Raw genomic sequence first — 15,169 nt, forward strand, 5'->3', positions numbered from 1 at the left:
AATAGGGATAATGGAATTGAAATTCCGGAAGCGTGGATGCCCACGATCAAACTACACAGCAACCGATCGGTACCAAGGCGGACGGCCGAGGGAACAATTTTCTAGTCTGAACGACGAGGATCGAAATCCTCCAATCAACAACAGCCTAAGAGAGGATCGAAACGCACCAATCAACACAAACCAAGGTGCTACTTATACTGTCACGCAATCACTCGACACCATCGCCTGATGAAGACCAGCAGTATAGCGGTCGAAACGTCGCGATCCACATCCTTGTGACTCAATCGTGAGACAAACGATTAACTCATTTATCATTTTAAACCACGATGACAAACACCTTTCATAATAAAGATTTACTTGTCGCCGAGATAGAAAATCGGGAGTAGTTATCGTTGCTGTGTGCGAGGCTGCTAAAGATGCACGATTTTCGCGTTTTTCCGGGGGGCTGATCTAGGCTCGATTTCCGCCGCTCCCTCGGGTCCGGCTTTCCCGAACAGCGGCTGGTAATCGAGCCTAGCGTGAATCCGTAAATTCAACTTTTCTAATTTTTAGAAAAAGGAAAGAGCGGTGGAACTTTTAATTGTGATTTTTGAAAATAGTTCACCAAAGGGAACATTTAGGTGAAATAAAATGAAATCTGAAATTTCCTCTTTGTCGTGGGATTTTTGATATTTACGGTCAGTAGCTCATAAAAATCCAAAATTTCCCTTTTTGTTATGCTTCCTATTATGATTATGTTCTTCTTATGCTAGGAAAAACCACATATGCAAAGCATAACCAGAAAGGACTATTACATCTAATAATATAACAATCCTTCTTGGTCATTTCGCGTAAGCTGTCACATGCATTTATTAAAAGGTGGCTGTTCAAAGCATCATGCTTATGTGCATGTGTATTTCAGGCCTGTTTTCAATGACTTAAAATCGTATGCCGCTTTTGCTTCCGCTTATGTCCCTAGTCAAAACTCACAAAACGAGGCATAAGGAGGGCGCTTTACCTCTTCCATCCCGTGCATGAGACTTGTATAATTGTCGCTACCAAAGATTTTTGTGTCAGATTGGAGAAAGAAGAAGTCTTTCTCTGTCAGGCAAGACAGCCACGGGTATTAAAACATGAAGGGACTTCTTCGTAATGTTTTAATACAGCTTTTAATTGGTAAATTTTATTGGTTAAATTTTATGTATGAGGCCATGATACGATTTTGAGTGAGCCGTGCCACCAGTAGAACTGGCGGAGAAGGCGGAATCCATACGAAAGCACGGAAGAGACAGACAAACGGAAAGAAGAATGAACACAAAGCCGGAACCACATAGGACATTGAATGACTAACTTAAAAACCAGACAAGATGTCCCGAGGGCACAAGGCAAGGTGAACAGACACAACCGAATATCCGCACGACCGCACGACCGAAGGAACAGCACCAATTGCCAATTTCACGGTTGTTTTTCCGAATTGGGGGCTTCTGGTTTTTCTAAGACTATAAAAAGGGTGATTGTAGACAATGTTGCGTCGAATTATTAAATTTAGATTATTCGTAATTATTAAGTTATCGAAAGTTAGCTATCATAGCTAACTGCTCTAACTGAACTCTGTGCTAGAATTAACAGTTTACGTTCAATTATTTCTTTGCGTCGAAACGTTGACTTGTAAAGAGACAAAATGGTGTTTTACTCTACTAGTAATTCAAACAAAGCACCGTACATCCTTGTTCTTTAACCATCAGTTTTACTTGAGTTTTACCGGCCACTGTTTTTCTGAGTATGTCAAAGACCTTTGATCGCTTAGCGCTTTGAGTTTTTGGACTCTTAAGAAAGAAAACATCGAGAATTGTTTGAATCGTTCAAAAGGTTTAATGAGTATTACGCGCTCATTATATGTCATTTTGGCACATTTTCTAAAGGCTGGTTTCCATATGATCGCAGATCGCAATAAGGTCTGCGATCGTCTGCGATCCTGCGATCGTGATCGCAGACGATCGCAGAAGATAGAACCATGTTCTATCTAAAGGCTGGTTTTCATATGATCGCGGATCGCAGATCGCAGATCGCAGATCGCAATAAGGTCTGCGATCTGCGATCATATGGAAACCAGCCTTAAGCCGTCTTTTGCAAAACAACAACGGAAAATGTTCAAATTCTGTGCATTTTGGAGAACTTGAGCCACAATGGATAATTTTTCGTTATCTCTTTTTGGAGCCGAATGCTGTGGAGTATATTTAGCTGGAGCTGGAGCAAGTTTTCAGATCGATAGAAGCTTGGGGGAAAAAGGAAGCTCTTCAAATGCAGGGCTCGCAGGGCTGTTGTCGGTTTTACGATTGAATGCGATGTTGCCCGAAAGGCAAACTCGCTCGCGCACTGAGAAAAAATAATAACAATTAAAGATTGTTTTCAGATTATTTACAGGAAAAGAGACAAAAGCCAGGCCTTGTTAACTACTCTGCTCTTATTCAGAACATTGAAAACTAGAAAAGAAACAAACTACAACTTGGGAAGCGAGCGCGCGCGAGAGAGAGATGAAATTTACATCTGGTATTTATACTTTTGACGGCGTAGGGAGTTGTTATGAATAAATTACAAACAATACAACTGATTGACAATGGAAACTTGAGCAACTTAAGGTAAAATAAGGCTAATGAACTAGCGGCAAGAAGTGAACGAAAAATACGAACTTAATTACAATGTGAGGACGAACTTGTCATAACATATAACATGCAGTAATGTAACAGCTGTCCTTAACATTGGTAAAATCAGTGAAGATCTGCCGGTGTCAACCTCCTTATGTTTATGAAAATGAAAAATTGCGAAAGAGCAAATATGACTTTTGCACCTTCCAAGTAATCAACTGTGACTTGTATGTCATTGCGTACAGTACAATTTGTTACTTTTTTAGTATCCTGGATTTCAGGACAAATTTGAAAATGGCATACCTGATGCCATTATTCAAATTGTAAGTCCTAACCTCACCCATCGACATACTTGGCAATGAATGTTTAGAAGACTTAATCATAACAGGAGCTTATACGGCCAGTAAGCTTCACCTTACACGACAGGAAAACAGTAATGCATGAACCAAATTTTGACAAGTGGAGACGACTGTAAAATATAGGAGCCCATTGCATTGATAATCTTTGGGTTAAAGGGTTCTATCAGTTACAGAAATTATAGATGGAGGGGGTGACTTCTTTTCAGCATATCATACGTTGTTTATCGTAGTTTATGATATGATGTTTTTATTCGTTTTTTTTTTTTTTTCTGTTTGACAGTGTTCGTTTTTTGCTTCTTTTTATTATTTATGACAGTGGGAAAGGGCTGTCATACAGAAGCGGCCCGGGCGTTTAATTTGAATTTTACAGTAACTCAATTAACAACAACTTCATAAATGCAAGACTGCTCAAAAATTGTTACAAACGAATCTGAGAAAATTTAAGACGGAAGAAATCACTGCATAATCAGACCAAGTCGTGTTGCGAATAAAACTCTGGGTAAATGAAAATAAATGACCCGCTAGGCTTTAGATTTATCAGCATTTTCTTGAGATTTGGCGATCGAAGCGTTTAATGGCGTGACACACTGTCACGGGTACAAATATTTTTTCCTTTTAGAAAAAAAAAATGAAGCGACATTTAAAAGGAAGCATTTTTCATTCGCAGTAGAAAAATCTTTGGACCGAAAGTTCGGTAGCGTTACGGACAAATATATATTTCGGCTGCGTTTCATAACTGGAAATTTCAGAGTATCCGTTCGCTCTGATGCGGAGCTGAGTCCAGTTCGTTATTGTGTAACATTATTGTGTTAAAACAAATAATTGGAAAATTTATTTTCCTCTTTCTTTATCACTGCCATGAATAAATTAAACTAGAAATAGGTAAAACGCAGCAGATTTGAACTACATTAACCTGATTAAAAGTTTCGACTGTTATGTTAAACTGCATCGTTTGCGTGAAATATACGTTCGAAGTAATGTTTGTTTCACTCGTCCGTTGATCATGAGCGAGTTTTTTAGATCTCTGTAAATAAAGAAAGGGAAGAGAAATAGCATAAAGGGTCCATCTCCGTTTTTAAAAACATTGTCTATAGAGTTTTGCAATCTTCATACATCTAAAAATGAGAGCTCGTGATTAGTGAATTATAGATGCAAAAACTGCGTGATTTAGTGTATTTTAAATTTGCAAAAGAAAGCACACGCACACTCAACGACAACAACAACAACCAAAAAAAAAAAAAACACAAGACAGAATTCTGAACGTTTCTAAGGGAAAAAGTAATAACAATAAAGGCCGTAACAAATTTAATGAAACCAAGATAGTGGTCAATACTCGTGTTATTAGTAATGTTATTTTGCTGCGCCTTTTGATCCTGAAATATTCTTTATGTGAAGATGAACGTAATTAACTAATTAGATTTTTGAACGTCCTCATTGCTTTTTTGGACGTATGAATAAATTGAATTATTAGTACACCAGAGAAACAGTAAGGAACTGTAAACTCAACGGCGAGCATGGAAGTTTGCTGTTCGTTTACGTTGATAGTTGGTGGGCCATGTTCGCGTTTGATCGCAGACAGAACAAGGTCCAGAGAGATGGTACCTCTGCTGTCCTGTACAAAGAATATTGACCAGCACAAGTTATGTTATGGTTTTCAAGATGTAGGGAACGAGGTTCAGCTTATTCTTGCCCATTCGGCCACGTTTTCAACGCCAGGAAACATCACGACGATGACGATTTGGGCTTATCTGTTGAGTGACATTTATCACAAAAGACACTTATCGGGCCCGGTAAGTTACTGGGACTTTCGAGAAACGGGCCCCAGGGCTTATAAGAGGCAGTTTATGGTATTCCTGGATAAATAGGAGAGAAGGTAGACACAGCGGGCGTTCTCCATTCACTAAAAGATTCCGGAAAATTCCGAGAATTTCGGTGGGAAATGTTTATGTGAAGGTCTTTGGAAGAAGAGTGGGTAACACTAATCTGTGGAACTGCAGACCGCGGAACCGCGGAACCTGCGGAACCTAGAGAAATAACTATTTTTTTTTTCTTTTGCGGGTAGCACTAATCTGTGGAACTGCACACCGCAGACCTATACAATCTACGGGTTTTTGAAACAAATGCAGTACTCGTAAAAAGAACATTCGCTGTTTCCTTTATCGAGCTCCCGTACAAATATTGGTGATAAATCACCCGCCACCTCAAGTCTTCGTGCAGAACCTTCGTGATTTTACGAGTTCAACGATGAGCTTGGTAACCTCTCGGTCGAATCATGACCGTCGAATCAGGAGAAAATGTCATTTTCTCTTGGTCGAATCATGTTTAAAAATAAATAAAATCCGGGTTTATACACAGCAATGAAATCAGCTGTAACCTTATACCTGGTATGTAAGTTGCAAAAGAAAAAAAAAACTAGTTATTTCTCTAGGTTCCGCGGGTTCCGCAGGTTCCGCGGTTCCGCGGTCTGCAGTTCCACAGATTAGTGCTACCCGAAGAGAGTCTCGTGAATTCAAAAAATTATGACATTCCTATCCTGGCAACGATTGCAACCTATATGAGACGCGATCTTCACCAAAATCAAGGTTTTTATGAAAATATTTTGCCGCGATATAGATAAGCTTGTACGATTTATGAATTTAAAAGCCACTCGAGGATGATTTGAGGGACCATTGAAGCTCTGTGCAGAGAAGTACAAGCCACAGGAAGAGCTCCTCAACGCCACGCACTTGAAACAGCTGCTGTGAAAGGGTGAATGACAAAAGACGTAATGTTTAATTACAGATGCAAAATTTTAGGCTTTAAGGCGGGAATTAATCGACCCGAGGGTGAGATGTAATGTTTTCTTCGATAAATACTACTTACCATTGACATACATGGCACAGTTGTGATTAATTAACGTTTGAAAATCTGGAGCCAGGCCATGACACACCGAGCATTCGTATAAAGTACTACTCGAGGATAGGAAAGTCACCGAGGGAGTAGAAGAAGCCGCCATATTTCCTTACCGAAGATATGGTCGTGAACAGCCTGGAACTGGTCAAACCTTGTGAAACTCATAAATGGAACACGCAGTTCCATCGGAAAAGTTTCCAACGGGAAAACGGGACTACCTTTTCACAAGTTCAATTCTTTCCGGAAATTTTTCAGAGGAGCGAACCAAAAAAAGCATGTTCCATTTACAACCCAACCGGAATTTCTGGAGTATCTTGGTAAATGGAAAACGCCCAGAAATACCAAATGTATAGGACGTAGTATGTCCTTATTGCTACTTCGTGACATTGACACAATGTTCTGTTTTAGTTATTTTTCGTTTCTCTCCAGAAAGAAGTCGTTTCCTCTTTATCAGGTGTGGATGAGTTAAGGGGGACAATTAACATACCGACCAAATTTGACGGCATTTAAAATGCTTTGTTGGACTTCGAATATAATGTGCTCGTTTCTGAGTATTTATTTTGCGTGCGAAAGTATGGAAGCAAAGGGACATTAGTTACGAAAACTAGTCCCTTAAAATCGTCTTTATCCCCAATTTCAAATCATCATGGCAGAAGAAGACATCGAAACATAGAAATCTTTATGGTGACATTTCCGGTTCATGGTTGTCACGCAACAGTGTAGTTTGCGAGTTGTTTATTAGAAAAATATAGAAATGTTTCTTAATTCGTGAACTGGATTGTTTTGTCAAAGTTCTCTTGATTCAGAGGGTAAGAGTACAGAAATAACCCCAGCGCGGGTTAATGAAGAATTCGATGCTAAATTCTTGTTAAAACATGCATGAAATGATCGTGAAATATTAAAAATGAACTCGTCGTCGACGCACTAATATTAGAGACCTTTAGATTCTAGTACGAGTGCGAGTACGACTACGAGATTTGACTTCGAGTTTTTAGCGAAGTACTAAGAACAGATATAACACAGAAAGTTTCATTTCACTCTTTACGAACGACGAACTTGACGCAGTTGGTTTGAATAATGATAGTTAAGCCCTTTCGTGTTTCCAAAAAGACGAGATCACCTACGTTTCGAGGACTCGTTTTCGCCACTACGATGTTCTCACAAAAACTCGTAGTAAAATGACGACAGCTATCACGTTTTCCCGCCAAAATGACACTGGTTCACGCGCGCGCGCTCTTTGTTTATTGGAGAAACTCGTAGTCGTACTCGTACTCGTACTAGAATCTAAAGTTATCGAGCACGAATAGATGAAGAAGATGCCCAAATCTTATGTTGGATTGTTAATTAAGGTATCAGCTTAGTTTCCCTACCTTTATGTCTCAAAATAATGCACGTTTTTGAATCTCTTTTGGCTTTCGTAGTTCGCGGTCACCGGCTATGTCACGCCATTGTTTACAATGCGAATGCCAGATTTTCGACAGGGTAGGTGATAAATTCGAAGCCCTGCGAGTCACTTAAAATAATTTACCCAAACCTTTGTTTTGATATTATGATTGATAAGTACACAGTGAAGCCATAGAAAGTCATTTTATGATAATCTAAGTTATCGCCCATGGGTAAAATTGCCAGTATTTAAGTTCGAAAATTTGGTTGTTAAAAATTTGCATTTATAGCACGTTGTTCTAGATCAGTTTCGGGCATAAAAGTAACGTATGTTTTGAATGTTTTTCTGTGGAACAGAAGAAGAAGACCTAGAAAAACAATATATGTTATTTCAAGATCCGTGGCAGACTGTGGATTGATACGCGGCCGGCCAAAGTTAAAGAAAATTCCGTCCGGCGGGAAGCGGATTTTGGCTCAACTGAGTTGAAAATCGTTTTTCGCATGTTTACGCGTAAGGAAGCCGTATTTGAAAAAACTAACTACAGCCCGTTTTGTTTCTTACTAGGGTCTACCTATGAGCAAAATATGAGCGAAATCGATTTTTTGACTTGTGCCACCAAAAGTTGATTTCGGTCGATATTTGTGGGAAGCCGCTCTTAAATTGAAAGTGCTAATTGTAAAGACATTCATTTACAGGCCAAGACCCACAAGGAAAAACTCTTATCACAAATTAAATTAAGCTTATTTCTGTTTCACTGTGAGTTTACATCGATGCCAGCTTTTCAATACTAGGAGTACTTTCCATTTGCCTGAACTGGCCTTTCTTTCCAGCCAGTCTGTAAATCGAATGCGTCATTTTGAAAGGATGATTTTACTCTTGGCATGGTAAGTCCACTATTGTGGTACGCCTAAGGTTGTACGGAGTATACCGTATCCTTATTAAATCTCGAAATGCAAGCTGGCTGCTCCAGCATCAGTGGGTAGTGGTAAAAACCGTGGACAGAATTTTCACAAGCTGTTGTTCGCAAAGGGTTTGAAGACCAATACGCGCTTTTTTAATAATTCGTTGTATGACATAGACTTGTCCCGAAAAACAAAGCAGATCACACTTTTACTTAACATCTCTAATTTATTAGCTGATTGCTATCTATAGAAATGTCACGTTTTGCAAAAATAATTAAAACACGACATTATAGAGGCTTTATAAATCGAATCTGTGGAGTGGTAAATGTTATGAGGTAATCCCATTTTGTTGCGGACCTAATAGGAATCATCATTCCATGAACTCTTTATACTCCAAGTGTCGTTTTCATAGCTCCAACAACTGTAAGACTATGAACGGCCTGGGGGGAAAGAGACGTCCACCATCCCTCCCCACCTTAGAAGGCAAAGAATGTCCGTTCCCTATGATAGGGTACAAAGATGACTTACTGCTCTTCCCAGACTGAACGACACAGGCTGAAAAGAGCTAGTCCTACGTCAACAGTTAGGTCTCTTTTTTTCTTGTCCGTTGGGCTTGAAAGGCTCCCCCAATGGACCTGGGAGAGTGGGCGCGAACTGATAACAATTTCCAATAGACAACTCTTGGAAAAAATCTTAACCATCAAGTTTCTAAGGTGATGTTCGCAATAATCTGCGCCGGGCACCTAACGAGGACATTGAGGGACGAATGCTTTAAGAGCTGTCTCCTGTGTTTCCTGATCGTCTCGTGAACTCTTAGAAGACCAGGCAAAAAGTCTATTTTACAGTTATCTGCTTGGAAATCTGAACTTTGACTGGAAGCGAGGCTGGAATTGACTTTGTTTTGATAGAAACCTCAGTGATTTTCATACGTAAATAAAAACAAACCATTAACCATAGGGGAAAAATGATTTTCATGTGAAAAGCACTGAGGTTTGTATCAATACAAATTCAACTTCAGCCAAACTTCCGCTCAAATGAACCGTTGTGTGGCCCTGAAGTATTAGCAGTCCCTAACACTGTTCCGACTTTGCTAGACCTTGCCAGCATAGTACATCTAATGACTCAGGTCTAGGGACGCCACACGGGAAACTAATCTAGTTAAAACAAGCCGGTCGGTTAATTCTGCCAGACCAGGAATTATAAAAATCAGGCTTAACAGACTCTTCAGACTCTATCATACACTGAAGCGGGTTTCCCATTAGAATCGCTGTAGATCTGTTGTTTTGCAGCTCCATTTGATATAAAACACATTATTTATATCAAAAGGGCGGTGTATACAGCAGTAAAAAAGCGAACTTAAAAATGATTGAAATGAATCGGTAGCTGAGGAAAGACACAATTTATTACATGGATTTATTTAACATCGCTGTTCTCAAGGAACATGTCGGAATTCCATATCTGCATTTCTTGGCTCTACACCGGCTCCACACTCTCACAAAAACATGGCTCCTGTTGATTTGTTACAAAAGAAGAGTTGCACTTACAGTTGCCTCAGCACTTGGTTGTTATCAAAGATACCTCGGGGCAGATTCTTGAGTCGGTTTTCATTCAATTTCCTATCAGCAATAATCACAACTCAGTGTCAACTAAACTTTTAATTATTCACTGAACTTTTAAGTTTCAATTGCGCAGTCTTGTTAGACTGACCAGGGACCGGTTGTTCGTAAGCCGATTAATGCTAACCCCCGATTAAAAAATAACCGAGGTTTTCATCTCGCTTATAAATGTTTTCAAGAGCTAATTTTAAGCTAACAGTAAAGAAAAGTCTAAGTCAAAACTAAAGGATAAAAATGTTTTGGAAGAATCTTTATTGATCAGTCATTAAACTTGAATCAAAGTGTATGTTAACCCAGGATCGATTAGCTCAACCGGGCTTTTAGCAAATGGGCCCAGATCTGCTACAAGGTAGGTCATATTAACTAGAGTAGGGTACAGATTTATTTCAATTCCTTAATTACGCCAGTGGAATCTTTTGACAGAAGAAATGATAAGACCAATCACAGAAAATACATGTAAACCCGCCTCTGTCCATTCGTAACTTGCCGTGCAGGGACTGGATTATGTCTGTGGCGACTTTGAATCTAAATTACGTTTTAATATTTGCGCAAACGCCATAAAACTTTTTTCAGAAATTAACCTGGCTAGATCGTCTGTTAGTATTAATTGACTTTGTTGTAGTGGCGGAATTATGGAGGTGGGAGGGAGGCAATCCGTACCCCTGTCGCCAGAAGACGAAAAATTTCTTGGTCTAGATCACTTGGTTATTGATTAGAGCACCTGACCGGTGTGCGTCAAAAGGGATTCGACTCCCGTCGGGGACGGGAAATATTATTTCTTTGTTTCATGCTTAGGACAGATTTAATTGAGCCGACTGTTTTCCCAAGCTCCAAACGCACTATTCTTTCTCAAGCACCTTAATTCAAATTGAATTGTCTTAGCAACAATATAAATGTCTCTTAAGAATTGAATTGCCTTCCCTTGCTGGTATGTCTGTTTGATTTTGCTCTTCTACTGCGCGGCTCAGTAAAATTTTGGTCTGGCTACACGCCTAAACCCACTCACATTAAACCTTTTATACAATGACTAAAACACCTCACAGTACAGTGAAAGAAATTAATACAAGAACAAGATTCCAGGTTTTTTAAACTTTCCTGTTAAAGATAAAAAGTAATGCTGCATCAAAAGGTGAACAACATTCAGCAGAGCTGTAAAGGCTTAAAAAATAATGTCGAAGCTGTATTAATGCCACCGTATTTGGCCGTCACCCTCTATTAAGTGATCACGGTCACTCTTTAATAAGTCCCAACGAGCTGTTTCTATTGTGCGGACCTGTTTTAAACGGTCACTTTGTAAAAGGAAACCATTTAAATAGAGTGATGGATAGCCTAATGACCTGTGCATGCAATACTGACTGTAAAATCTTGGCGTTAATGTTCTATTAGTCCACTTTTATGCTACGGTTTTCCTTTGTTATAGTTGCCCTTCTTTAACTGAGTAAGTTATTTTGTGTGCGAATTGATTAAGTTACCAAATGCGAAATGAAATTGGAGTTTTTAGTGTGTTTGTCATGTATTCTACGTAACCTGTATTGAGCGGTCAACCCGTATTAAGCGGTCAATTAAAGCCATTCTCCGAGGTTAACCGCTTAACACAGGTTCAACTGTATCATGTATGAACTGTACAAGCGGGAGTCGTATTGGCCCGTCAAATGTCAACAATTCCCCACCAATGCACAAATGCGTGATGCTGATAAACTAAAAAGTCATTATTCACTAAGTCGAAGACTTCGTTTACACCGACTTTATTTGGACTCCTTTCCATCGATTGAAGCTCAGTTCCAGAGTTAACTCGGTCGGCGCGGCAGGTCAAACGGGCGGTGATGGGTTAGTTTTGCTGCTGTTCAGCTGAAATAAGAAGATTCAAGCGAACCCGAGGGCAAGCAACGATTGAATGTCTGTTCGGGAAGACATTAATCACCTCAGAAGTTCTGATAAAATTATGAAGAAAAACTATCGATTTATATTGCGAGTTTCTTGAAACTTTCACAGTAATAATAAAAAGAAGTAATCCTATTTGTTTTTGAAACTTCTAATAACGGAACTTTTTGATAAACAATTTAAAATAAAAAACAAGCGATAATAATGTTGACTGACGTTTCGACATTATCATCGCTGGTTTTTATTTAAGTTATTTGTTTCTGAACAAGTGAATAACGTCATTAAAAGTGCAAATTTTGTGGATAGTCAACAGCAGCCTGAAATCCTTGCCCTAAAGTGTTCAACAATTTAAACTGTATTAGCTTACACAAAATTTCCTTTTCAAAAACCATAAAATTATGCATGGCACAACATTTGAACTATTTGCTATAAAATTCTCGTTTTCTGCCCCAGACGATTGCACACCACAGATCTTCATATGCTGGCCATCTTCCGGCTCCGACAGGTACAATTATTCAATCAAAACATCCCTTAATTGAGTTAATAATGAGGTGCTGTCTTTATCACATAATTTGTACGATTCCAACGTCGACGGTAGATACTCTGGTAATGCTAACTTTTTCCACTGGGCGAACTTTTTTTTCTGTCTCACAAAGCATGAACATTTAGCCAAGTCAATAGAAATTATTATTATTAAATTGAGTAAACTCGAAGATCTCTATTGCTTCATTTACCTCTTAAAAAGCTTCGCCGAGCTTCTGTTACAGTAACTACAATTCTACCACAGTCTCATCCTTAGGATGTAACTTTCGGTTATCTTAGCTTTGTGTTCAATCGCGGCGATCTTTGTACCAAGCGCTTGGCCGTCCTGTTGCCGAAAGCGTGATGTAGGTGCCATCTGGAGGTGGTCTGAGCTCCTTCAGTTGATTCAGAGTAGGCGCCCGAGCTACCAATCCAGCGGATAAGTTCGCTATCCGGCGGAAAAAAAATGTACGCCAACCAATACATTTTATCCGCTGGATAGAGTTATCCGCTCTTTGAACAACTAGGGCCAGGTCTTTGTTACCCATAATAACCCATCACTTACTGCTTTAGTTGTGCGCAACAAGCGCTTCTTAATTTAAAACTGACTTCGTAGTGTTTGTCGGGTTGTGCCTTTCGTAGCTCGTGTCTGTGTTAAGACAGTTGCAAGCACAGGCAGCCCAAGCTCTCTCTATTTGAGTGTTTTAACCAAAAGACTTGACCCATCGTGAAAAAGAGTGACGAGTTTGTAGAGGAAAATTAAAAGATTTATTTAATACTTCAAACCATTTGATATAATGCGAAAGTAAGCCTTGCTTCCAATATTTTTGGCCTGTTTTTAGGTCTTAATCTTAATCTTTTGCTCCTAGTCAATTTTCCCTCACTGAGTTAATTACATGCAAAATGCCACTGACACTATAAATGTGTGGTTTTCTCGTTCGTTATTTTTTTATTTTTTCGCGGCTGCAGTAAGACGGATTATGAGTCTGGACGAAGGATCTTTGGTTAGCGGGACGTACAACATGCATATAAAATCGATATGTCACGAGATCAAACTTATGTGTCAAGGCAAAATACGACATCAATTTTAAATTGATCACGGATTTTTTTTTTTTTTTTATCTTCTAGGCAGTCAAGCCGAAACTGTAGTGGACTATCCACGTTTTCCGAATATCCTTAAAACCCAGGCCTTACACTATTTGGTAGAGCGCAAAAGTTATCAAAATTATAATTCATTAATGTGGGTTTATAAAACCAATCTTGCGACGATTAAGTCCACAATTGCAAGATTCACGACCTCGGTACAAAGCCCGATGTAAACACTGTTCAAACAAACGAAAAAAATTTGCTGCAAGCGTCAACTTCCCCCCAAGCTCCAGAGAAAAATACTACAACTTTCAAAACAGCTTCGCTCTCAGTTAATCAGCAAGGTAAAATAAGTAAGGACATGGACCCGCAATGACGCTTAAACCGGAGTACAAAGTGAAACCATTAGGCCACCGCTCCTTCTCAAACGGCAAAGTACACGTAATCAATATTCATAGTATGACGAACTTCATTTTGGTGTTGTACGGGAAGGACACGACAAAATGTGTGCAAACTTTTGGAAACCGAGAAACCAACCAGTGGAACATCAATCATCAAGGAATTCACTCCGTGCTGCAATTATGTAGGCGATTTATTCCTTTGGTAATGAGGCTCGTGTAAGAATCAATGGGAAGCTGTCCACCCTTTGTTTATTCTTAATGGATAGTAAATCGTAAGACTGTAACTCGTTCATACTGCTTCAGATTATCACCCTTGGGTGGGTGCCTCGCAAGGGCCTGAGTGTCCCGTTCGTGCCTTTCCCCTTTGGGCAACCTTTTTAATATTTTATTATGTAATTATCTGCACCATTCATATCTGTGTGTACTATTGCCCAATAAAGTTTGTTAGAAAACAAACAAGTAACAACAAGGCCGATACAGAAACAAGGTCAATGGCTGTTCAAAGTTTCATTTTTCATTTTGCCAACTAATGCGCGCACTTGTTATGATTTTCCGTCCAAATTCAAAGAAATACATATCATATTATGACTCTATTATGGCAGTGTGATAACATAAAGTAAGCCTGCAAAAGGCTTAGTATATGTGTTCTGCTTCCGTGGTTTATATTAGTTCGGCTGCGATTGAGCAGCCTCTAAATAATTCCAGTGGTCAGGGAGTTATCAAGCAGTTTGAATATTTAATATCCAGGTTCTCGAGTAGATGTCAATGTTTCCAATGAGACGTTGCAAAAAAAAATTCGTTAAGGTAAGCATGACATACAGAGGTAAAGTCCCCAGCCAAATCTTTATTTGAGAAATGTCTATCCACAGTGAATATTTTTTACTTTTAATTCTTCGCTTTCAGAGAAAAAATGAATTAAGTAAGAAACGTTTGCTGTAAGGCCGACCGGTTTGTATTGGTAAGACACCGGAACACTAGCTCTATGCCTTTTCCTCGATCACTACAAATGTCATCAATCTACCTCCAGCACCATTTGTTTTTAAAAACAAACCTTAATGTCTTTACAAACAATCGTTTTCCACCGTTTCTGGACAATGTTTTACAGTACATTTAGTCAATTCCTTAACAACAAACTTCGTTAATTAAAAAGAATTGTGAGACGCACCGAAGGTCAGCTTTTAGGCTCGCGTATTATCTTTTTTTTCTTTTTACTATATCACCCAAAAGCGAAATCTATCTTCATCATAACGAAATTTTATGTCTTTCCTGTTTCTGACAAAGGGGACGTTTGCATGAAGCCGTTAATTCAAAAACTGGAATAATATAACATTAAATAACACTTTCAAAGTTTATTTATCGGAGGACTTCGCATGCCACTTAAGGCTGATTTCCCAGACAGGATTCAATTGAAAAAAGCATTACTTCCTTCAATGGTGCCTCCCCATCCATTGCTCTGCAAACGTAAGTCTTTAAGGAAATTCGTCTCCCTTCAGTTCTCTGAC

The 15,169-nt window shown here is 39.1% G+C and overlaps 1 protein-coding gene across 1 annotated transcript in view; it reads right to left on the reverse strand.

Annotated features, from left to right (window-relative positions):
• The window catches only part of LOC146463384 (uncharacterized), a 432,669-nt gene that overhangs the window by 416,051 nt on the left and 1,449 nt on the right, over nucleotides 1-15,169 (reverse strand). Inside the window, exon 2 of the mRNA XM_085084507.1 lies at nucleotides 9,706-9,777. Coding sequence (XP_084940633.1) covers nucleotides 9,706-9,777 — 72 coding nt within the window. The remainder of the gene's footprint in view (nucleotides 1-9,705; nucleotides 9,778-15,169) is intronic.

The sequence above is a fragment of the Pavona decussata genome, unplaced genomic scaffold, assembly GCF_977016875.1.
Source record: "Pavona decussata unplaced genomic scaffold, jaPavDecu1.1 SCAFFOLD_178, whole genome shotgun sequence".
NCBI classification, from domain to species: Eukaryota; Metazoa; Cnidaria; class Anthozoa; order Scleractinia; family Agariciidae; genus Pavona; species Pavona decussata.